The sequence below is a fragment of the Oryza brachyantha genome, chromosome 2 (assembly GCF_000231095.2).
Source record: "Oryza brachyantha chromosome 2, ObraRS2, whole genome shotgun sequence".
NCBI classification, from domain to species: domain Eukaryota; kingdom Viridiplantae; phylum Streptophyta; class Magnoliopsida; order Poales; family Poaceae; genus Oryza; species Oryza brachyantha.
Window position 1 is genome coordinate 6402281 of NC_023164.2, and position 25684 is coordinate 6427964.

At 41.0% G+C, this 25684-nt stretch overlaps 3 protein-coding genes, 1 long non-coding RNA gene and 6 other non-coding genes across 10 annotated transcripts; 5 read left to right on the top strand and 5 right to left on the bottom strand.

The window, feature by feature from the left end:
* Positions 1-1926, bottom strand: LOC121053468 (seed biotin-containing protein SBP65-like). Its single transcript, XM_040520406.1, has 2 exons — positions 271-1926; positions 1-174 (listed from the first exon to the last, which is right to left on the bottom strand). Exons 1-2 carry the CDS (start codon positions 1924-1926, stop codon positions 1-3), a joined length of 1830 nt encoding a protein of 609 aa, XP_040376340.1.
* Positions 1927-2124: 198 nt separating this feature from the next.
* On the top strand, positions 2125-5441 carry LOC102711221. The gene is made up of 4 exons (XR_423149.3): positions 2125-2468; positions 2816-2919; positions 3668-3784; positions 5145-5441. It is a non-coding gene; the product is annotated as an uncharacterized LOC102711221 (long non-coding RNA).
* Positions 3706-3777, bottom strand: TRNAQ-UUG. Its single transcript has one exon. It is a non-coding gene; the product is annotated as a tRNA-Gln (tRNA).
* On the bottom strand, positions 5170-5241 carry TRNAQ-UUG. The gene has a single exon. It is a non-coding gene; the product is annotated as a tRNA-Gln (tRNA).
* Positions 5442-9650: 4209 nt separating the features above from the next.
* TRNAQ-UUG lies at positions 9651-9722 on the bottom strand. Its single transcript has one exon. It is a non-coding gene; the product is annotated as a tRNA-Gln (tRNA).
* A 5175-nt stretch (positions 9723-14897) lies between these two features.
* Positions 14898-14969, top strand: TRNAQ-UUG. Its single transcript has one exon. It is a non-coding gene; the product is annotated as a tRNA-Gln (tRNA).
* A 1260-nt stretch (positions 14970-16229) lies between these two features.
* TRNAQ-UUG lies at positions 16230-16301 on the top strand. The gene has a single exon. It is a non-coding gene; the product is annotated as a tRNA-Gln (tRNA).
* A 1134-nt stretch (positions 16302-17435) lies between these two features.
* Positions 17436-17507, top strand: TRNAQ-UUG. Its single transcript has one exon. It is a non-coding gene; the product is annotated as a tRNA-Gln (tRNA).
* Positions 17508-18973: 1466 nt separating this feature from the next.
* LOC102711770 (probable inactive dual specificity protein phosphatase-like At4g18593) lies at positions 18974-21626 on the top strand. Its single transcript, XM_006647059.3, has 3 exons — positions 18974-19096; positions 20678-21127; positions 21221-21626. Exons 2-3 carry the CDS (start codon positions 20701-20703, stop codon positions 21373-21375), a joined length of 582 nt encoding a protein of 193 aa, XP_006647122.1. The 5' UTR covers positions 18974-19096; positions 20678-20700; the 3' UTR covers positions 21376-21626.
* Positions 21627-22705: 1079 nt separating this feature from the next.
* LOC107303506 lies at positions 22706-23458 on the bottom strand. The gene has a single exon (XM_040521430.1). The coding sequence runs from the start codon at positions 23362-23364 to the stop codon at positions 22966-22968; it is 399 nt and encodes a 132-aa protein (XP_040377364.1). The 5' UTR covers positions 23365-23458; the 3' UTR covers positions 22706-22965.
* Positions 23459-25684: the final 2226 nt, after the last annotated feature.

Here is a 25684-nt window from a genome sequence, read left to right on the forward strand (position 1 = left end):
TCACTCGAGCTTGCCCTTGTCTTCCTTGGCGACGGGGACGAGCTCCTCCTCGCCGGCGACGATCCCCTTCGTGTGCTGGGCTATCCCGTACACCGTCGCGCCCACCGCCTCCAGGACGTCGCCCACCATCGTCGTGCCGCCGCCTTCGCCGGCGCCGGCGCCGGCGGCCGTCTCCTGCATTTACAACTGAGCTGTCAGCTACGTATACAGCTGGGCAGGCAGGCGGTGTGTGTGGAGGAGCTTGTGGTCGTGCCATGCACGCGCCCGTACCTTCGCCTTCGCCGTCACGCCGCCGCGGCCGCCGGCGGCGTCTGATGCTCTGTTCTTTGCTTCCCCTGCTTTGTGCCCTGCCTGGCCGATCGTGTCCTTCGTCTTCTGCGCCATGGCTCCCGCTGCGTCTTTCACGGTGTCCTTGGTCTGCGCCGCCATGGCCCCGACCTTGTGCGCCATGCCTCCGGTGGTGTCCTTGGCCGTGTCCTTGGTTTGTGCTGCCATGTCGCGGGCCTTGTCCGCCGTCTCTTCGCCTGAGCGCTTCGCCTTGTCCGCCGTCTCCGCGCCGGACCGCTTCGTCTTCTCTGCCGTGTTGGAGCCCGGCTCCTCCGCGCTGTCGGCGGCGCGTGCGGTCGCCTCCTTGGCCTTCTCCTCAGCCACGGTGGCCGCGGCTTTCCCTTGCTCCGCCTTCTCCCTCGCGTACTCCGCCACCTTGTGCGCCGTGTCGGCGGTCACCTCCTTCGCCTTCTGCGCCACGGTCGCGCCGGTGGAGAGCGTCACGTCCTTGGCCTTCACGGCCGCCTGCTGCGTGTACCCGGCCGTAGTCTTGCCGGCGGCCACCGCGGTGTCCTTGGCCTTCTCCGCGGCCGTCTTGGCGTACTCCGCCGCCGTCTCGCCGGTGCTCAGCGCGACGTCCTTCGCCTTCTCGGTGGCTGTCTTGGTGTACTCGGCTGCCGTCCCGCCGGTGCTGACCGTGACGTCCTTGCCCTTCACCGCCGCCTGCTTCGCGTACTCGCCGGCCGTCTGGCCGGAGCTCAGCGTGACGTCCTTGGTCTTCCCCGCGGCCGTCTTGGCGCACTCCGCCGCCGTCTCGCCGGTGCTGTGCGCGACGTCCTTCGCCTTCGCCGCGGCCTGTTTGGCGTAGTCCGCGGCGGTCGCGCCGGTGCTGACCGTGACGTCCTTGCCCTTCACCGCCGCCTGCTTCGCGTACTCGCCGGCCGTCTGGCCGGAGCTCAGCGTGACGTCCTTGGTCTTCCCCGCGGCCGTCTTGGCGTACTCCGCCGCCGTCCCGCCGGTGCTGAGCGTGACGTCCTTCGCCTTCGCCGCGGCATGTTTGGCGTAGTCCGCCGCGGCCGCGCCGGCCTGCTTGCCCTCGCCGGGCATCTCGTCATGATCTCCTCCACGTTGCCTGCCGGTCTCCTCATGACTCGCCGCTTGTCCGTGGTCGCCTTCGCCCCCCTGATGCCTCGTCGCCGACGCCTTCGCTTCTTGATACGAGCCCGCCGGCGCGTGGGCAGCCGCTCCCTTGGCGCCGTGCGCAGCGCCGGCACTCTTCTCCCGGGCAGCGCTGCTGTTCTTTGACTCGCTCTGCTGCCGCCCCTCGTCGCGGTGCTTGCCGGTCACCTCCTCCTGGCCGGTCCCACGGCCGCCGCCGTGGCCCTCCTCCTCCTCGTGCTTCTTCCCGTGCGGCGGAGGCGGCTGCTTCTTCTTGCCCTCGACGCACGACACAACGGTGACCGCGCCGGCGCGATCCTGGTTAGCCTTGGCGTAGCGCTCCTCGGCGGCGCGGATGGCGTCCGCCGAGTTCTGCTGCGCCTGGGCGCGGTACTTGCCGATCTCCTCCAGCCCCGCCGCCCGCCGCTCTCCGCAGCCCCGCCCTTCCTCCTGCTTCCCCACCCCCTTCCTCGGCTGCTGCTGCTGCTGCTGCGACGCCATTGTATCGAGCAGTTAAGCTACGTCGACGACGCTGCTGCTACGTGATCCGACAGCGTCGCGGCGGGACGCTTAAAAATATTGTGCTTGAGCGGTTCGTGTCCACGCCGGGACGACACGTGTCCGCGCGAGCTGACACGTGGGGCGGGGTGGATAGGGGCGAGGAGGTGGGGGTTCGCCGGCGAGAGGTCGCGTCGCGGAGAGCCGCACGCGTGGACCGCCGCCGCCATTGCCCGGCGAATCGGTGCCGACGCGCCCACGACGCTGGGCTGAGCCAGCCCGGCCCACGTGCTGAGGCCCATGAAGCCCACTATCCCCACCGATCTATCTCCTCCTCGCCTCCGCCGCCGCTCCGTTTGGCCGCCATTGCTGCCGCGGCCTCAAACCCTAACCCTCGCGACGCGACGCCACGGATTTGTCTCCATCTCTCACCAGTGGCCACAATGGCGTCGCTGGCGCAGCCTTCGCGCCTCGTTCCACGTGGGGCGGCGCCTCTGATCGAGGGGGCGTCTGCCCAAGGTGCGTACACCTCGTCGCCGATGGAGGTATCCCTCTATGTGTGAGACTATAGAGTACATCTGTTAGGAGCGCATCTTTTGGTAGTTCTATGATAGCCGATTACGTGTGGATTTTTCGAAGCATCTGCTGCTTTCTGTTAACCCTTAACACTGCAGATTTGTTTTAGTTAAACAGAGGTGGTCGAATAAGCTGCGCAAACTGCCAAATATGTTTGCTAAATTTGTTAAATTGTGAAACAATAACCAGTTCATTCCAGTGGTTGTTTTCTTCTTTTTAAGGAATCAATTTACGTAGCACAATATTCATTTAGTTGCGTTTAATTTTTCTCTTATGTTCATGTATTCTTTTAATGGATGATTTGCTTATTTTCTAGATCTGTGTGACAGTCTTACAATGAATATCCGGTGGTGGAATAATTTTTCTGGATCTGTGCGACAGTAAAGGGAACGAACTGACCTAGCTTTTGGTTTTCTCCTGGTATGAAACGTAACATACAGCTAGTTTTGCTGACTTCTTTGGCTTTTTTGGTTTAGCATTGACCATGTGAGCTCTGTACATAAGTATAACTGGGTTCTGCCCTTGTGGAGCTGAAAGGCGCCTTAGAACTTTGTCTGATCGTTATTTCTAAGAAGTAAGAATCGGAAATTATTGAAGAAACATGAATAAATTAGTAATTAGTATCTGAATATCAAGGTTTGATTGAATTGTAGTTGCACATCAGGTTTACCTTACTATTCTAATATTCTAAGGAGAATTCCTACTTACTAAAATAAAACAAGCTTGGGCTCTTATGAAACTAGGTTTAGATTGAAGCCATTAATTGTAACTTTAAATTTTATTCTAACAGTTATTGTAAACTTTGAAGCAATTTAACTAAATATTGAATGACAATGGTTCACTGAACAGTTCATGTTTAAATATAGGGATAAATATTTGTGAAAAACTACTTGTAAGACATTGGTTATATTGTTTTGTTATATAAACCTATTTGTGGGGACACCAGGTGTGAGTATTCATGGTAGGTGTTAATCATGGGGCTACCCCTTGTTATCATTATCTGTAAGTTCTATTTTCTTGAGTTTATGCTAATATGAACGTGTTTCAAGCAAATGCATTAGAGATCAACTAGCCATTCACATATACTGGAAACATGCACGTTTAATTCAAAACAATCACAAGTCCTGTATTCACTCTCCAAGTAACCAACTTTCCTAATCTTATTCAGTTATTTGAGTAGAAGGGCAATACCAACAAAAAAAAAGGAGGTCCCACCGGGATTCGAACCCAGGTTGCCAGATTCAAAGTCTGGAGTGCTAACCTCTACACTATGGAACCAGATGTTGTATGTGCTCCCTTCCAGTGTACATTTCTGTCTTATATTCATAAACTCAGTTAATGGAAAGACAAAGTATCTTTATATCCTTTATTGTCTGTTTGTTTCCATCTGTTTGGTTTCAGTGAAACTGTGTTACTTTTTTATCATGCATCCAACTAGCATACATGCAGAATATGATATTTGCTAAAAGGTCTATTAATTTAAATGTTATGGTATATCCTTTATATCTTTTTTCTTCTTATGTATAATTTTTAGATTCACATTATTTTTGACAGTGAATGCTCTCCCAAGACATAACTATGATCTCTGATTTCTCTAACAATCATTTAATGGAAGCTTCAAAATTAAATCTTGAGTGAAGTTTGATTGTGCTGACGTATGCATGTGAACATAGTGATTATAACATATGTCAACCACAATGCAATAGTCAAATATAATGCACGAAATTTAACTTTGCATATAATCTTAGTTGAAATAATTGTGAACATGGAGCTGCCTTACAAGGTGAACACATGGCAACAAAATACTGTGGGTATGTTTCACACTTTCATGGCATTGTATAAGCCATAATATTTTATTTAAAACGTAACATGCAGTTGATGTTGCTGACTTCTTTGGCTTTTTTGGTTTAGCATTGACCATGTGAGCTCTATGGATAAGTATATTTGGGTTCTGCCCTTGTGGAGCTGAAAGGTGCCTTTAGAACTTTGTCTAATGGTTATTTCTAAGAAGTAAGAATTGAAAATTATTGATGAAACATGAATAAGTTAGTATCTGAATATATCAAGGTTTGATTGAATGTAGACATGTAGTTGCACATCAGGTTTGCCTTACCATTCTAATATTCTAGGGAGAATTCCTACTTACTAAAATAAAACAAGCTTAGGCTCTCATGAAACTAGGTTTAGATTGAAGCCATTAATTGTAACTTTAAATTTAAATTTATTATTCTAACAATTATTGTAAATTTTAATGCAACTTAACTAAATATTGAATGACAATGGTTCACTGAACAGCTCATGTTTTAATATAGGGATAAATATTTGTGAAATAACTACTTGTAAGACATTGGTTATATTATTTTGTTATATAAACCGATTTGTGGGGACACCAGGTGTGAGTATTCATGGCAGGTGTTAATCATGGGGCTACCTCTTGTTATCATCATCTCTAAGTGCTATTTTCTTGAGTTTATGCTAATATGAATGTGTTTCAAGCAACTGCTTATTTATAGTGTAGATGCATAATGCATTAGAGATCAACTAGCCATCCACATATACTGGAAACATGCACGTTTAATTCAAAACAACCACAAGTCCTGTATTGACTCTCCAAGTAGCTGACTTTCCTAATCTTATTTGAGTAGAAGGGCAACACCAACAAAAAAAAGGAGGTCCCACCGGGATTTGAACCCAGGTTGCCAGATTCAAAGTCTGGAGTGCTAACCTCTACACTATGGAACCAGATGTTGTATGTGCTCCCTTCCAGTGTACATTTCTGTCTTATATTCATAAACTCAGTTAAATGGAAAGACATTGTCTTTATCCTTTATTATCTGTTTGTTTCCATCTGTTTGTTTTCTGTGAAACTGTGTTACCTTTTGAGCATGCATCCAATTAGCATACATGCAGAATATGACATTTGCTCAAAGTTCTATTAATTTAAATGTTATGGTATATCCTGTATATCTTTTTTCTTCTTCTGTATAATTTTTAATTCAAATTATTTTTGACAGTGAATGCTCTCCAAGACATAACTCTGACCTCTGATTTCTCTAACAATCATTTAATGGAAGCTTCAAAATTAAATCTTGAATGAAGTTTGATTGTGCTGACGTATGCATGTGAACATAGTGATTATAACATATGTCAACCACAACACAATAGTCAAATATAATGCACGAAATTTAATTTTGCATGTAATCTTTGTTGAAATAATTGTGAACATGGAGCTGCCTTGTGAGGTGAGCACATGCCAAGAAAATACTGTGGGTATGTTTCACACTTTCATGACATTGTATGAGCCATAATATTTTGTTGGGTTTGTTGTCATATATAAAATATGCCCAAGGTACTTCCCTATATTTCCTCATTTTTTTTGTTTTATGTGCCCATAAAATTCTCAGAGCTGGTACTTATACATTCCATGAAATATTCTTGTCAAATACTATGCATTTAGTGTGCGCCATATCTTTTAGTCTGACATGGTATCTGAGCTTATCGATTATTTTCTCCTGTTCCCTATATCCCATTGTTACCTTCCACAACCACGAGTATAAAGCCTTCATTCACATCAATGAAAAATCTAGTGTCTAGCATTCGCACCTATATAGCACCTATGGTTTAGAAAGGGCATTTTCCAAGAGTAGAGTAGCCAGTACATATGTGTGTAGAATATTTTGATGCTTGATGATTGAGAGTCCTACGTATGTGGGTTTTGATGCTTGCAACAGTAGTGTTGTGTTGGAAGGTTTAATATTCGATGGTGAAGTTGCAGTGGCGAGAAGACCAATAAGCTCTGATACCATGTTAGATTGGTGATATGCCTCATCCTGATGATTGTTTTGATGGAATATAAACTGGAACATGTGTGTTGAGAAATTGCTCATGAAGCATGGTAGGCTTTGCCAATAGTGGATTTGTTACATTTGTGAACAGATTTGCTCTAATATTTATGGTTGTGCTCATTGCTATGCAACCAATCCAAATAGTTGCGCCTAGCACAAATATGATTTTTCATTAATGAAGTTAGGTCTCGATGATATTGCTAATAACAGTGATCAATTTGATACAGCAATTCTTGAAAATATTAAGTGATTCAGCCCATGGTGATGTATGTATGTATTTTTATCTGAACGTCGTTAATACAGTGTATATCAATATGTAAATGCTCATTAAGTCGAGTTCTTATTTACAGAAAATATATGTGGAATAACTTTTTGTAAATTCACCTTTACCTTGTTTCACTTTTTGTCATATGTTCATGTATTCTTGCAATGGCTGTTTTGCATATTTTCTGTATCCTGTGTCATAGTCTTACAATGAATGTCTAATGGAGCAAGACAGGAAGTAAAACGGATGAACTGACCTAGTTTATGGGGTCTCCTGGATATTCTCTGTAACCGGATGTTGTATGTGCTCCCATCATGTGCACATTTTTGTCTTACATTCCACAAACTCAGTAAATGGTAAGGAAACTTGTCTTTATCCTTTATTTATTTTTTATGTGTTTGTTCTGTTTGGTTTCAGTGAAACTATGTTCCTTTTTTAGCATGCATCCAATTAGCATACATGTAGTGATGTAGAATATGACATTTGTTAAAAAATTCCATTCATTTAAATATTATATGATGTATCTTTTTGGTTATTTTGTATAAATTTTAGGTGCATGTGATGGTTAACATTTCATGCTCTCAGACACATAATGCTGTCCTCTGATCTCTGTACTAGAAACTTAACAGAATCTTTGAAGTTAAATCTTGAGTGAAGTTGAATTGCACCGATGTTGGCATGTGTGAACAAAGTTATTTTAATATATGTCAAGTACAACCTTATAAGGTGAACACATGCTACAAATACTGTGGGTATGTTTCATTGCATTGTGTGAGCCCATAATATTTATGTTGGGTGTATTATCATCTATAGGAAATGCCCAATGTACTTCCCTATATTTCCTCTCTTTTTCTTTTCTGTGTGTGCTTTAAATTCTCAGAGCTGGTACTTACACATTCCACGGAAAAAAAATTCTCCAATATTATCTATGTTCTAAAATATAAGCATTTCTAGGTTGTTTTGCAGGTATTAAAAATAAGAAGAAAAGACTAAGATGCCCTGATAAGAGGATAGGTGTGGATAAAATTGGAAGAATTTTGAATTGAAAGTGATTGATGGGACAAGTAGCATTGTGAATAGTGCTAGAAATGCTTATATTTTGGTACCAGATTTAAATCCTAGAAATGATTATATTTTAGAACAGTGGAAGTACCATGCATTAGTGTGTGCCATATCTCTAGTCTCACATGTTATTTGAGCTTATTGAAAAGTTGCTCTTGCTCCCTTGATCACATTGTCTCCATCCACAAGCACGACTATAAAAGCCTCCATTCATGTCAATAGCAAATCTAGCGTCTAGTATCTAGCATCAACACGTAGGTAGGATCTATTGGTTAGGAAGGGTATTTGCCAAGAGTAATGAGCAACCACGACGTGGGAGTATAATATTTGGATGCCCGATGATCAAGAGTGCTAGGATGTGGGGGTTTGTAACTAAACATTGATTGACAAAGTTGCAGAAGGGGGGGAGACCAATAGGCTCTGATACCATGCGAGAATTGTGATATACCACATCCTAATGATTGTTTTTGATGGAATATAAACTATAATGTGCGTTGAGAATTTGCTCATGAGGCATAGTAGGCTTTGCCAATTACACATTTGTTACATTTGCTGACAAGTTCGTTGGAATATTTATGGTTCTGCTCATTGTCATGCAAGCAATGTAAATAGTTGTGCCTAGCACAAGTTATGACTTCGTCAATGAAGTTAGGTCTTGGTGGTATTGGTAATAACTAATGACATTGAACAGTTTGATACAATAATTCCTGCAAATAATACGTGATTCAACCCATGGGACAAAGAGGATAGATTAAAAATGATCTTATTTTGGGACGGAGGTAGTATGTCCTTTGAGGCCTTTACCATGCTTCATCCAAAATTTTAGTATTAAAGGAAAAATGTCTAGTTTGTTATTACCCATGCCTAATATTACCCATCATATTAAGGCACCTCACACTTGCATGATAATCATGAAAAGGGTGGCTGTCAATCGAAGTAGTCATTTACATATTATTTGACTTTCTTGGGCATATTTTTCCTCGGCTTTTGTGTGCATGCTTCCTGAACTGCTAAATGGTGCATTTTTGCAAAAAGTTTCTATAGAAAAGTTCATCATATCACATTTTCCTAAAGTAGATTGTCAACTTTGTAGTAGTTAATTCTGTCATTTATATCATTAATAGCCAACACAAAATCATATAATCTTTCATCAATAATCTTCAAAAGAACACAGCTTGCTGTTTAATGCAAATTATGGCTTTCATGAAAAGGCTGATGCACTGTTTTCATTCACAATTATAGACACCCACCACGGAGGTATACTCTTATGCTCATAACCTTTTCAAACAAATATGGCTAGATTACTGATATGTGTAGTGGATGCCAATCTACACAAAACAATACTACCTCCCAAATAAGGAGGTACCTGTTTTTACATCTTGTGTTTTTTTCTCCTGAATGTTAAGCTTCTAATTGCAGTTAACTTGCCAACCATACTGTCCCTCTATCCTTTTTTCTCAATCTGCAACCATGAGTATAGAGGCCTACATTCATGCTAGAAAAGTCATTAGCATCCAGCATGAAAACAGAACTATCATCTGTTAGCTGGAAAACAGTCTTGTTGATGTGGTTCTTGAGTTCATTTGCTGAGGACCCAAGAGTTATTGTTAGTAACAACTCATTTATTTGCAATGATTTGATGCTTGAAGACAGTGATATGTATGTGGGTTTTGATGATGGTGACAATAATGGTGTGATGGAAGGTTGGAGAAGTTGAGATCGTGAGAACATCAATAGGCTCTTGTACCATAAAAGTTGAGAGATATACCACATGTTGATGCATCGATTAACCAAGAACTTTGTGAGCAAACTCATTAGGAAAGATATGTTACTGTCTATGGGATCTTGTTGCTTCTGCACTCTCATGACTCATGAGTCACAAGTAAACCATTTAGTCTAATAACAACATATGAATAATGTATTGGCCCTGAAAGCAATTAACCATGCAGATCCCATTTGATGAATATGGCAATAAAAAAAGGTCCCACCGGGATTTGAACCCAGGTTGCCAGATTCAAAGTCTGGAGTGCTAACCACTACACTATGGAACCGGACAATGTATGTTGTCCCATGCTGATGACATTTGTCTTATATTTTGTAAATGCAGTAGAAGGCAGGGAAAGTGTCTTTATCTTTCTATCCTTTTTTTGTTTGTTTCCATTAGATTGGTTTAAGTGGCATTGTGTTCCTTTTTCAGCATGCATAATTAGACATTCTGGTGATACAATGCACGCTGTTTAAACCAGAATTTTTCAGCGTGCATTAGATTGAGGCTCAATTTAAATAGCGTGCATTAATTGCAGTTAACTAAAGGCTCCATTAGATTGGTTTAAGTGGCATTCTGGTGAAGCATTTTGGTACTTTGTATAACTGTTAATGCATGCTATTTTTTCCGTGCTCCAAGACAGAATGTCTACCTCTTGGTTATGCAATAATCATATAATGGGATTTTCAAAATTAAATTTTGAGAGTAGATTGATTGCACTGATGTATGGGCATTCAAATCTAATGGTATGAAATTAAAATTTAGATTTGATCTTAAGTTGATATAAGTGTGAACATGGTGCAGCCTAATGAGGTAACACAAGCCCGCATGTGGGCATTTCCCTTGTATAGCAGCTACTTTAGATATGGATGAATATTTTGTATACAACTGAATACTGTATACACACTCAAGGTTGTATTCTGACAAGTGAACATTGGTTACTTGTTCTGTTTGACATGGTGCTATGCTATCTCATTAAAATTTACTTGATATGTTGACGTATAAAGGAGCACTCTGTGACAGATTGCATGCTTTCTTCTGGTTGTGGGCAAGATAAGGCCACATGGTCAGTCCTTGCTGCTTCTGCAAACACACGAGAATTCTGAGTTGTTTATTGCTCAGACACACCCCGATAAAAGCATGAGCAACACTTAGGTAACTGCTTATCTGACCAGTTTCTCCATGCAACTGTTTAGATTTAGTGAAAAATATAATGTGGATGTCAACCATTAAGTCAAGCTAACTCACAGGCATGATAATCAAAAGTAAGGTAGCTATCTCAAAGTCATATTGCACATATCAATCCATTTGACTATTCTTGCAAGTTATGGTAGTCATGAAAAGGCTCATGTATTGTTTTCACTCAAATTTTGTAGACACCCATGAAGTTGATGCAGGCACTGTGTGGGCTCACAATCTTTTGGTGTGTATGCCGTCACATATAATAAATGCTCAATCAACATGCCTAAATTTCCTCATTTTTTGTTGTCTGTTCAAATTCAACTACTTCTATTTGTACAATGTGTTATGTTTTTCTTTCTTCTTTTGTGGTATTAAAGCTTACTGGCTAATGGCATTTTCCCTCTACCCTTTTTCTGCATCCACAATCATGAGTGTAATGGCCTCCATTCTTGTAAAAGAATGATAGGCATACATATTGTGGCACAAGGTAACTTTTCTCAATGTTCAGACCAATACAAGGTCCATCATTTGCCAGTAATTATAGTCAATGGACAATAAATAATGAAAGTAGTTGCTAATTAGTAATTCTTATCAATAAGCCTAATATAGAGTAATCCATATTCTGGCCTTTTGAATTGCTTCCCAGTTTTTCGTCGATTGTTATACCACAGTTATAACTTTAAGATTTTAAATGAGAACCATTAAAGGCCACTGAGCTCTTTTCTGGGCCTGTCTTGGTATCGCTATTTAAATTGAGCCTTTCTTTAGCTAAAAAAAAGATAAGTGTGATACAATGCTCAAGTTTATATTAATTTATGATCAAGTGACTCCCATTTACTATATATGATGAATGTGTATACAAATGAAGAGAGACATTATTTACATCTCATGTAGTTCCCTGTTCGATTGTTCCATAGCTAGCAGGTGAACACAAACATTCTTTTGATGGCAAGAAAAATTCTTAAACTCCTTTCATTGTTGAATTAACTTTTGACCATTTAGTGTTCTGATATTTACACTTCGTGTGCAGATACTTGTTCTTGTTTAGTTTTTCCTTTTCAATTTACCAGAAGCTCCTCACATCCCAAGGGGTTCTTTTCCTCTGGCTTTCAAACAAAGAATACAACAGAAGGATTAAAAAAAAATCACAACTACTGGTGTCCAGTTGTCTACCTTGCATTTTGAGAAGCAAAGAGCAGTAACATTAGTAATTTAGTATTGAAAGGTCACTCTGTGTCTCTGTCGGACATTTGGCTGGCAGTTCTCGTGTTATCTTTGTGTGACCTGGAGGAGCGAATATGACGCTTCACTGATGCAGCAGCCTCCACGGAGTTTTGAGCTTGTTGTTAGGGCACTACTATGAAGGGAGGTGGCGGCGTTTGGAAGTGGAACTGGCCACCTGAAATGGCATGCAAGGAGGCTTCTGAAAATTTCCTACGTGCTGATATATGCTTAGTGAACATTGCTGTGATGTATTAGTTGCTGTGATGTTCCAGTTCGCAACATTGCAGTGAAATTGGCCTGCTGAACGTTGCTGGTGCAGGACCTGGACAGTTGCCTGGTTGCATTGCCCTTGTATGCTGAAATGAGAAGATATCAGCAGGTCTTGTCAATCTATTGAAATTCTATTCAGTGGTGACTGCATAAGGAAGAACCAATCCTTTTTTTTGCACAAATTGATTCATTTTCTTCCGATGTGTTATTTCCTTGCTATAATTACTCTGCTGTTGTGGTTCGATGGCATGATTAAAGGTGCAGTGGTGAAAGCAGAAGCTCACCGGACCGATGTTTTTGGTCCTTGCCTATAGTGCACAAGCTCGTGTGTCCAGAAAAGCTTGTTGGTGCTTCGAGCCTCAGAGTCTGCACATTCTTTCTGTCTTGTTTTTTCCTGGTCAGAATTATTGGATTACTGCTACTCGTTCTATAGTACTTATCATTTTGGATAATTTATTGTTTTGGATAATTTATTTAGGGCAAGGCTAAGGCTAAATTTTAAAAACTTTAACTATAAATAACTTTTTAAAATATTTATTTTAGAAACATGGAGACTTAATGTATGAACTAATCTGGAAAGACACTTCGGGGATAGACACAAGTCTTTGCGGCATATCGTAGCCGCATCTAGCGGCGAGCGCCTCGTCGCCGCCATCTCCGGCTAACCTTTTGTTTTTCTTAGGCATTTTCCGGCAAACCTAATCGGAATTAGAAACGGCTTAACCCGCGCGCTACTCGTGTCCGAACAGGGGCGGAACAGAAGTTCAGAGAGTAGGGCTAAGCTTAGTATTATCTATTTTTAAGTTTGATATGATAATTTTATATAATATTAAAGGGATTATAGAACTAGGCCTCTAGTTATAGTTGTACTAGGCCTAGTTTTGCCATCATTATGAAGTTACGAGTTAATTTAAATTTTCAACCTTAAATTTAAAGATGATCTTGAGGATTTTTTATCAAAGTTTATTTATCAACATTAACTTTTAGATAGCTAAGAATATATATATAAAAGTTTTAATCACAGTTTTCATTTGCAAAATCACCCCAGAAAGCCAACACAACCGAAATTATTCAGCACTAGCCAACGCCTTGCCGTCGTCTCACGGTCATTACGGTGCCGCATACCCTCTCGATTTTACGGTGCCGCATACCCTCTCTCGATTTTATAAAAGTGCTCATGAGTTAAGACTGCATCAGAAATATTATACTCCATCACTTAAATGCTAATGAATCTGAACATAAGCAAAATGTATACGTGAATTTTCTAAATAATATAATAGCAAGATTAGAGAAAAATAATAGCAACTAGCAAGGTCAGGGGGTTCAGATGAACAATTCAATCTGTGTCAACAAATTGGCAATTCATTACGCAGTCTCCACAGGAACTATGACCAGAAAAATGCAGCCTGGCAACTATATCATGGTCACGCGCTAGCAGGGTTCAACAGGCTATTTTTCACTGGAATGTTTCCAACTAAAAGATGACAGACTTTTACATGGGCTCACTCAGCATATTCTTATCAATTTGGAGCAAATTTTAGAAGCTTCCTAAATGCCATCTCCTGTGGCCAGTTCCACACCAAGGCCCCTTGGAGTCATAGAATCAGAATCAGTAGTTGCCTATCATAACACCATGATCTGCAGCAGGCTGCTAAATCATCATCCTCGATTCTGCTCTTCATGGTTACTCGAAATTGATAGGCCGTGTGGTCAACAGAGTAACCTGTCACTACTTTCGTTTGTTGCTCTTTTTGCATCTCAAAATACAGGTAAACAGTATTGGTGAGTTTTGATCCTTCTGTTTTTTCACTTTTACCGTTTAAGGGCCAGAGGCGGCCTTGAACTCCTTGATGAAAAGGAGAAGTTCTCCCTGAAAAGAAAAACAGAATTTCAGGATGGAGTTCCAAGTATTAAATCACTGAACATGGATCAATAAATCAGAAGGTGAAGTGTTACATATCAGAGCACTGAAAGATAATAAAATAATGGCAAGAGTTACGGGAAACATGTCTTTTTTTTTTCTACGATAGAATTGTAATAAACCACATAATACTTTTCACTCAATTTTAAAATTTGCATTGATAAGATGGTCAAGTAGTTACCTAAGAAGCTTGAACAAGCTTTTGTTTGGGTGAAATTGTGCAGTAAACTGGGAATTCTCATGTCCCTGCAGACATGATGTATGCCTCCCTGTCCTCATATTGCCTACAACCAGAACAAAACGCAAAATGTGTCACAGAGCATTCTTTGAGATGAGATATCAAGTATTTCTGCGATAATAGTATATTGTGATGTAAAATTAGAACTAGTAGTAAATGTTGTCAGGTACAACCCTTACGTTGCATACCCACCGTATTTTGTGGGCATGTGTTCACCACATTAGGCTGAAAAATATTTCAACCTAAGATTAAACCCAAAATTTAATACATAGCATTAAATTTGATATAATCACTCTGTTCACAAACATACATCAGTGAAAGCAAACTCTCTCAAAAGTTGATATTATCTCTTAAGAGAGCATACACTGCTGAAAATTACATTTAATAACCACATACAGTACCAAAGAGTTGCACCAAAAAGATTTTCAATGAATGGAACTTTTCAACAAATGTTATATTCCACATGTATGCTAATTGGATGCATGCACAAAAAGGGAAACAATTTCACTGAAAACTGACAGAAACGAACATAAGAAAAAGGAAAAAAGAATATAGAAATAATTTCTTGCCTTTTGCTGATGGAATATAAGACAAATGCCATCAGCAAGGGACCACACACAACATCTGGTTCCATAGTGTAGTGGTTAGCACTCCAGACTTTGAATCTGGTAACCTGGGTTCGAATCCCGGTGGGACCTTTTTTTAGTATTACCATACTCAAACGGAACACGCATAATCAATTGCTTGCAGAGCCAACTCTCTTTCACCATGTTATTGTTCAATACAGTGCATCGATATGTGGCATATCTATCCACTTTCATCACATTAGAGCATTTTAATCATTTCACTGTCTCAAGTTCTCCAGCCTGCAACCTTTGGTGACAAACCTTTCATCACACCATTACCATCACCGGCATCAAAAATCACGAACTTGAACTCTTGGTCTACAAGAATCTAATCACTGAAAATATAAGTTGTAACTTGTCATTCTTTGGCTTTTCGCAAATTCCCTAGAGAGCCACATCAACAAAACTGTTTTCCATCTATGAGATGAGAAGTGTATTTTGATGCTAATAACATTTTTTTGCATGAATTTAGGCCTCTACACTCATTATTGCAGATGGAAGAAAAAAGGATAGACAGAACAAGAGCAACTAGCCACTCAAACCACTCTTGGTCATATTTCTTTTTATAAAGAAATAGAGAAAGCCATTAAAGAATTTACTCAACATTATTCATACACTAAGAAAGTTACATTTGGTGATGCCACTTTTGAGGGAAATTATGATTTCATTAGTATCATATTTTTTGCCACATGAATCCAGATGAAATTAACCCAAGTTTCAGAAGCACTGGCTCAGGTCCATTGTTCAATGCTACTCAGCAATTGTCCACTTCTGCTCAGCAGAAAATGAGATACTTATGGCAGAACAGGCCACCTAGGTACTCTTAAACTTGAAATAAAACTATCAAGATCTCAATTTACATAAAAGAGCAAAGCATCTATGGGTGAAATAAAAATAACTATACGATTTCACACTATATAAAGGTTAATCCAGGTCATTCGTCCATCGACAACCACTACACATCTCAGTAATCTAATCATATTTATCTGAAATATTTTTGGAAGTATTACCTGGATGGTTTTCTATGAACTGGCAATTCCACTTGTGCAGTAACAACTGGGAATTCTCACTTATCACCTTCTCTCTCCTACAACCAGAAGAAAGCATACATGTTTTAAATGAATGGGTGTTTTTTTAGCCAATGTCATATTCTACATGGATGCAAACTGGATGCATGCTGAAAAAGGAACATAATTCCATTCAAACCAAACAGATGCAAACAAACACATAAAAAAAAAGATAAAAAGCATAAAGACAATATTTTCCTGTCTTTTACTGTGTTTATGTGTTTAAGACAAAAATCTTATCTGAAAGGGACCACATACAACATCCGGTTCCATAGTGTAGTGGTTAGCACTCCAGACTTTGAATCTGGCAACCTGGGTTCGAATCCCGATGGGACCTTTTTTTGGTAATGCCATACTCTTCAAATGGGATATGCATAGTGAATTGCTTGCAGGGCCAATATATTTTTATTGAATCTTTAAGAAAATAACGGTTTTGTATACCATGTTCTTGTATAAACAGTGGGTCAACATGTGGCATATCTCTCCGCTTTCATGGTATCAGAGACTATTGATCTTCTCACTATCTCAACTTCTCCAACTTGTAACCTTTAGTGACAAACCTTCCATAATGCCATCAGCCATTACCATCACCAGCATTAAAAATCACACACACAGCACTCTTGGACTTCAAGCATATAATATTGTAAATATAAGGACTTAAGGAGTTGTCACTCATCACTGTTGGGCTCTTGGCAAACGTCCCAAAGAGCTGCATCAACAACACTGTTTTCAACTATGAGATAATAGTTGTATTTTGATCCTAGATGGTAGCAAAATGTTTGGCATGAATTTAGCCCTCTACATTCATGATTGCAAATGGAGGAAAAATGGATAGAGAGAGAGAACAAGAGGAACTAGCCAATAAACTCTAATACCATGAAAGCGGAAAATATGGCACACATTAACATATCGTATTCAATATAATATCCCATGGAATATATAAACAAGCAATCCAGAGTTTGCTGAGCAGAAAAACAAAAATGAGGAAAATAGGCATGTAATTTCAGTAACATACACAGCACATACAACAAAAGATTGTGATCCCACAAATTGCCTTGAGACAAATCTGATATATTAGTTTTTAAGGTTATATCTGAAAGTCTTTATTCATTACAAAAGGAATCATATGGTTGACAATCCAACTGCAAATTAGGGCCTTAAATTCAGGGGGGAAAAATTCAAGGTTGATTCTCACTTGTGCAGTAACAACTGGGAATTCTTATTTATTGTCTTCTCTCTCCTACAACCAGAAGAAAACGTGCATGCTTTAAATGAATAGGGTTTTTTAGCCAATTCCATATTCTACACGTATGCCAATTGGATGCATGCTGAAAAAGGAACACAATCCACTGAAACTAAACAGATGGAAACAAACACACAAGAAAAAAAGATAAAAATGGTACAGGGGCATTTTTCCTGCCTATGGAATGTGACCTAGAAATGTCAGCGGCAAGGGACTACAAATAACATCTGTTCCATAGTGTAGTGGTTAGCACTCCAGACTTTGAATCTGGCAACCTGGGTTCAAATCCCGGTGGAACCTTTTTTTTCATATTGCCATACTCCTCAAATGGGATGGACACAGGCAAATGTTTGTAGGGCCAAAATATGTTGCATGAGTTATTTTTTTTTGTTATTAACGTTTAGTTGTGAGTCATGACAAAGCACAAGAAACAAGAAGCATTTTTTTATAATTCAACATGCATGTTCAAGTATATGTGCACGACTAACTATGTTATCCATTTGAAGTAAACTACAAATAATATTTGCTGACAGCACCTGCATATTAGGATATAACTCAAGAAGGAAATAGCACTTACGAGTCACGTAGCAGGATAGCCTCATGTATAACAGATAAACCTCACACCCAAGTTCCCACAAATAGGTTTATAATTAAACAACACAAAATTGTTTTACAAATATTTATTCAACATATCTTTTCCATAAATTGAAACGTGAACTCTAGCTTAAAATGACAGGCACATCAATCGATTGTTAATTGCTTGATGTTCGAAAGAATCATTAGATCAAACTAATCATTATAATTTCAATGTTAGTTTAGCCGCTTGAAATATTGTTATACAGCAATTAATCACTTCAATCTAAACGCTAAATTCAATCTCAATTGATTTTAGTAAGTGGGAGCTATCTCATATTACTTATTGTAGTAAGGAGCAGTTGTTACATTCATTTGATCCTAGAATTTAACCTTGCTGTATGAGATCATTCACATACAAATTTTCATATGTTTGTCTATTTCTTACTTAGAAATAAATACCAGGCGATCTTACAACTTAAAAAATTCATGAAGCCTAGTAGCATCAAATGTGTAGCATAAGATGCGTGTGCTGATCCCTTAACTTGGATAGACTCGCGCATAGAGCTCCCACCAGAATGGCACAAATTGCTTAATCACAACTAATTACCGACACTATTGCAGGTATTAATCGAAAACAAAGCAGCACGCCCAAATTTACATGTGCAATTCCATAAAGCAACACTAAAAACAAACAAAATCAACCAAAAAAACAAAAAAGCCATCCTAACTGAAGAAAAGGGAACGCCCGATGCTAAGCACTTCTCCCATACGCGACAAGCGCACGTACGAACACCGATACCTGCCACGGCGAGGAGAAGCAGGGAGTACGTACGCTCCTGGCTAGGGCAGAACTGCCCCCCCCCCCTCCCCCCACCCACCGCCCCTCTCCCTCCAACCGGATGCGCCATTAGGAGGCGCAGATGCGGGGAGGCCGGAAGGCTCGGACGCCTGCATTCGCGGCCAAGGGCGAGAGGGGAGGAGGAACTCCATCGCCGCACCCGCGCGTGCTAGGGCTTGGACGCGGCGGCAATGGTGGTGCGGCCAGAGATGGGCGGCGGCGCGGAGGGGATCGGATCGGCTAGGGGTAAGGTAGGGCGCTTCATGGGCCCAGCATTTGGGCCGGTCCAGCTCGGCCCGGTTAGGAGGACGGCCTGCGTGGCCGCGTCCATATAGGAGTTTTTGTTTCCTTTTTTTTATTGTTTTTGTTGCGCTCTGCAGGTGAACTCGACGGAACCGCCGCCTCCGCCTCCGCCGCCGCGCTCGCACCTCCCGTAGTGGTGGGGAGGAAGAACGTGATCGGGATCTACATCTGGGTATGGCATCTTGGGATACTGGATTTCTCTTCTTTCTGATCTCGGTGTTCTTGGCGATTGATTTTATCCGGGATTCAAATTGCGATCCCTGTAGGACGAACCCTTGCTTTTTTTTGCTTTTTCTATATAATCAGGCCTCAGCCGGGTTGTTTGTGTGTTGAAAAATTGCTGGTGGCCAGGAATTGTTCGATTAGTACTCCTATTAATCAATCTATTGCTGCTGCTGCTGCTGCTAATATTGTTTGGTTTGCTATTCTTCATTAAGCGTCAGGTTAAATTACTTTTTGGCGATAATTGAGTTTGTATACTATTCCGTACTTCGTAGTTCTTACTATTGAGTTTATATCTGACCGAAATCTTGTTGGTGTATAGGATGGTAGATTGTCCTTTACTGATACTTTATCTGTTCCGTATTATGACTTTTTGAGTTTGCCTAGATTAATCCATGTATATGTTTTGTATACGTGTCTAGATTTATTAGTGCAAGTATAAATCTAGACAACGTCAGAAAGTCTCATATAATATAGAACGAAGGGAATATTTCTCAATGATGATCCTTAAAACCTACTACTCATTTTTATATCACAGTTCCATCTACATAGTTTAGATAACAGGAGGTAAACAAGGAAACCCACCAAAATTACGGAATTGATACTAATTTTTAGCCGTAGATATTGTATTAAAGCACTGTCCTATCTCCTAAGGAATAGAAGAATGAATGCACATGCTTCTCGAGCTCCTAAATGATGTGATTTTCATAAACAAACTGACGGTTATTTTTTTAGAAAACTATTTTAAATATATCGTTCAATTTTATACCGTTAATTTATTCACTTGTATGCTCAAATAGTTAACACAAAATCATCTAGCTTATATTGTAGGGCTTATATTGCTGAAGGACTTTTATGAATTAGTTTAATTATATGGTGGGTTGAAACTAACCGAAAGCTAGGTATAGGACAAAAACTTCTAAGGTCCTTGATGTAAAAAATCTAACTCTTGAATTAACCAGCTAGTGATATTTTTACAAATATTATTTATTTGGTGGGTGGAAAAGTAAAATTGCAGGGAAATCGCTGGAGATGGCAGCAGCTTTTCAATTTCCAGAAACCTCATGTTTTTTTTAATCTGATCAGTGCCTTTTATTCTTGACTGTTGCTCTGTCTTTTCTCTGATTTCTTCTTGTAGATATTTTGGATTTATCTTATAAGTTAAGCATGCTAACAAGCCAATTTGAGAAATATAGCTAGATATGACATATACTTCTACCGGGCCATGTACCTCTACATGGCCATTTTACTCTGGCTGTTGCATCTTCCTTGCGTGTGCGCTTCTGGTGTCCATAAGAACTTAACAAGTGGGTTGCATTGTGATCTTTCCATTCAAATACAGAACATAATTGTTTTTATTTAGCAGTAATATTCAGAGCAACTTATGGAAACAACATTTTCTTCAAATTATAAGTCATTGATTGAGAGTGCTGAAAACTGAATAACAATTTGCACACAATTACCCTTAATTTTGTTTACACGTTACCAAGCACTGCAGCAACCACTTTTCTCTTCACTGTTTATAATGCAGGGTGAACTGATTCCAATCAGGAGATGGAAACAATTCAGGAGCTAGAATCAAGAATTCAGCAGAAGTCAGAACCTGAGGTTGATGAGATGCCAGGATCCATGGATGATCAAAAGGCTGAGGAAATAAGCCAGGATACAGTCATGGAAAGTGATACTAAACCAGCAATGCAAACTGAGCTGGAAACAAGTCCAGGGGCTAACCCAAATCCTGCAGAAACAAACCATGACACAAATGAGGTAACTTATGGTGACCCAGGAACCACCACTGATCCAGGTGCTACTTACCGCTGTAAAAGATGCCGCACGCTCGTCGCTACAGAAGGGTACGTTGTTACCCACAAAGTTGGTTGTGGTCAGAAGAGTTTTGCGATGCGCAGAAAGTATGATCCAGATGAGGAGGAACCTGAATGCACCTGCCTCTTTGTGCAGCCCTTGAAGTGGATGCAACCCTGTGAGTTGCCTACCTTGAATGTTTCAATGTTCCTTTTTGTTGGTATTGTGTCTATGCCTGACATATTTTCGTGTAAAATGTGTTGCATTGCAGTCGTGGAAGGATATGTTTCGGGGAAGATCGCGTGCAGGAAATGCAACACCCGATTAGGAGAATTCCACTGGGCAGGAATGCAGTGCAGCTGCGGAGCCTGGGTCAATCCAGCTTTCAAGCTCGTCAACAGCAGGATTGATAAATGCGAGATGTAATTAGTCAAGCAACTCAACTTCGAATTAGTTAGCAGTGAAACAGTACGTCCTAGACTTTTTTTTTTAAAGTAGTACCTTCTAGACTTACTTAGGCACTCTGGCAGTAACCACGATCTGTTGTCCAAACGAAAAATCTTACAGAGTATCCGCAATATTCAGTGCTTTTATCAGTTGTCACAATTTTCTGTTTGTCTCTGAAAACCCTGCATTTCAAACGAGCTGGACACTGCGTTACGATTGCAAGTACTTCTGGAATGCAATTCGTTCGAGCCTATGGAAATAGGATGCTCTTCCCTGACGGTTCCTTATCTGAAGCATTGTTCGTTTTATCCAAATTTTGAGTGTAAATATGCAAAATTATAAGTAATGCTTAAGTGACTTCCATACAAAATCAAATCACACCAAATAATTAATAATTATGTATTTTAAAATAAGACATCAAATGAAAAAGTGGAAGAAGTAAGTATATATAGGTCTCGTTGAAATGAGTTATCTTGGTCCAAAACCGTCAAGTCCCCCCCCCCCCCCCCCAGACAGTCCAACGTGGCACCACATCCCCTCTTGGTTAACAGTCCGAAACGAAACAAGTGCATGCATCCAGGAGAGCAGGACTCAACCAAACATAAAAAACACGGTGCCATCTGCCCAAGGCCGAAAAGGCTAATACGCGTGCGGTCGCGTCGCGCGTGCCGGCCCAACCACGGCCCACCTGCTTTTTTTTCTTTTACTTTATAAATAGGGGTTTAAACTTTATAAATAAAGTTTACACGTATAAAATAAAGTTTTTCTATAATAAGTATATATCTATATTTTTTGTGTATATATAATATTTTGTATCTATGTAGATTTTTAACTGAAAAGTTTGTATATATGTGTATATGTATATAAAGTTTATATGTATAAAGTTTACATGTATAAAGATTTTTTATATTAAGTTTATATCTATATTTTTTATTTATAATTTTTTTTACTTTATGGCTATAAAGTTTGCATGTATAAATTTTTACTTTATGGATATAAAGTTTGCATGTATAAAGATTTTTCTATATTTAAGTTTATATCTATTAATTTTTATATAATTTTTATATGTATGTATGTGTGTATATATAAAGTTTGCATATACAAAGTTTGTGTGTATAAAGTTTACATATATATATATATACACACATGTATACAAAGTTCACACCAAAGAGGAAAAAAGCGATCCTCCTCCTTTGCATATACAAAGTTTATATGTATAAAGTTTACATGTATAAATTCGTGTGTATATATATATATATATGTGTATATGTATGTATACAAAGTTGACACGAAAGAGGAAAAAAGCGATCCACCCCCCCAAAGGCTGCCATGAATTTCATGAAAGCAATGCAATCTCAGGAGAGAGATGAAACTCAACATACGGTACCAATTCAAACTAAAAAGAATATGTATGTGCGTCTTCAACTCCAAATTAAATTACGTTTGCCCCAAGGCGAATACGATAGCAACTAGGAGTAAAACGTAGCACAGCGAGACACAAAAAAAATTTCCGAAAAAGAAAACAAAAAAATGAAACAATATACAGAGAGCATCGAGCCACCAAGAACTCTACGTTCGCGGGCTCGCGGCGACGTCGACGCAGGGCATCTCGGCGAGGCCGCGCGTCTCGCAGAGCATCTCGTCCACCCACGGCGCCGGTGGCGGCAAGGCTGTCCGCCGCCGCGCCGCCCCCACCGTCGCGCTCGCGCCGCCGTGGTATACTTCCCCGCCTCGCGGCCCATCAGCGCCGCCGCCGCCGGCTCCACCCCTCCACCCGTCGGCCCGGCACAGCCGAGGCCTCCGGAGCAGCGGCGCCTGCTGCGGCGGCGGATGCGGATGCGCGGCCGTGGCGTCGTTGCCGGTGAGGCGCTGCACGAGGGACTTGAACCCGGCGGCGTCGGAGGTCACGAACTGCGTCTCGATGAACGTCACCTTGACGCCGCCGCCGCCATTGCAACCCCTCTCCATGGACCCAATCCGATCGAGTAGCAAGTAATTCGCTTACTACTGCTTCCTGTCCCGATCAAGCCGCGAGCTTTTCGCCCTTTTTTTCGAGGGTAGCTCAAGGTTGGCTGCTGGTGACGAAATCTCTCGTCGCTGGGGGTATTATATACAGGCCGGCGGGGGCAGCGGCGGAGGTGAAGTGAAGAAGCATGCGAGAGCTTGGACGAGCACTGCGTCGATGACATGTGGGGTCCGCGCGGGTGGGTCCCACGTGGAGGTGAGACGGGAGGGGTGCGGGTTTCGCGGTGTTTGGGTGGATGGAGTATGTAGAAGTGACAAGTTGGGGTGGTTTGACCGGTCGTAGAGGCAGTGACGGACAACGGTCAACTTTTGGGAACGGTCAAGGCAGCGGGTCTCCTCCCTCGTGCGAGCAGGAAGAGAGGATAGGGTCCTCCTGGCCTCCAGTCTCCTGTGTCCTTTTCAAGTTTGTATTATTTGCGACTTCGGTGTGAGATAGGGAGTAATAACTGTTTTGCTTTTTAATAAACATAAGCGAAACCACTTATTAATAATTAAAAAATAATTTATGAGCAAAACTTATAGCGATTCAAATGTAAAAATTAAAAAAAAATTGTGATGACAAAACCCAAAATTATCTTATTTAAGTTTTACCATTCAAATTTTGCCTTGCAAGAGCATTTTCAATAGGCATCTAAAATTGATCCTAAAACCGAAATTTTGGGAATTCGACTAGAAATAATATCTCCAACAAGTTTTCAACTCAATTCTCATTTATTAGGAATGTCTAAAATCACATCTCTTGTATCCTAAATTTGGGGTAGCCATATGCGTCCCTAATACAAGTTATTTAGTTTTGGGATTTTCTTAAGGAATGTATAATTTTTATGCCCAATGTTTTTTGGATAGACCTAATATAAGAATTTGAGGAGTAAAATATTAGCATTAACTGGAGATGCTATAAGCATAAACATAAACTAAAAAAAAGATGGAATGGTTTTCCCCATACAAATTTGGATCATATCCATATGAGATGGTTTGTCACTTTATCCATACGAGATGTTTTCACTACTTTATGCCTTCGATGTATGTTATGATTAATTTATGAAATAAATTAAATCTACATGTACTTTGATTTTCAACAGCTTTATATAGTTTTTCATTCATCTTTGACCAGATTCAAATGTTTGTCTCAAATAAAGGAAGTTACATGTGGCCAGTAAGGTTTCACTTTTCATTTTATAAGACAAAATCGTGTACCAGTGATACCACAATTATTAGCTATAATCATGTGAAAAACACATAAATTTGAATTCAAATTTTGTAAATAAAATCATCACAGTTTTGGGTCACCCGTGCGGCAGGGAGCAATTATCACATAGTAGGTAGCAATTATCACCGTGGCTTGGTCCACACTATATGGGCAGATAATTGAGGTGGTTTTTGGCGATATCGATAATCACGTTTTCTATGAAAGAATACGTAATATTGCACGATTACATGATATACATCACAATCATGGTGATATATGAATATCTTGTATTTTTTTCAAAGTTTGTAAATTATCACGATATTTATCGAATCAAACCGTAGTTTATTGTTAAAGTGTCCTATGACTGATTATGGTCATTATTATCGCGATATTGCAAACCGTACTGCCCGCACGACTCTAGAATTTTTGATTCATCGGCTCTATATAATAAAATATTTCATTTTCACTATTTATACGGGAATTACATTGCCTGATCGCAACCAAACTTGCAGAACAGGGTACTACAAGGCATGTAACATTATACATAAAATTTCCAAAAGAAAATCAAAAAATATGCAGAGATCATCCAAAACGGAGGACACTGAGCTCATGGATGGATTAATCTCATCGCTGGTCGGCGCAGAACATCTCGGCGAGGTCGCCCATCTCGTAGAGCATCACGTACGTCCACCCACGGCGCCGGCCGCACCACTGCCCGTCGCTCCGGCCCCACCCCCACCGTCGCGCTCGCGCTCGCGCCGCCGTGATAGGCTTCTCCACCTCGCGGCCCACCAGCGCCGCCGGCTCCCATCCAGCCGTCGGCCCGGCACGTCCGGAGCGGCGGCGGCGGCGTCGTTGGCGGTGAGGCGCTGCACGAGGGAATCGAGCCCGGCGGCGTCGGAGGTGACGAACTGCGCCTCGATGAAGGTCACCTTGCCGCCGCCGCCATTGCAACCCCACTCCATGGAATCAACCGCGATGAGTTCAGCTCGTTGCTCTTTATGTCTCGATCAAAATCCGCGACCTTTTTCGCCTTTTTTCCCTCTTCTTGATTCGATCCGCGAAGAGCGAATC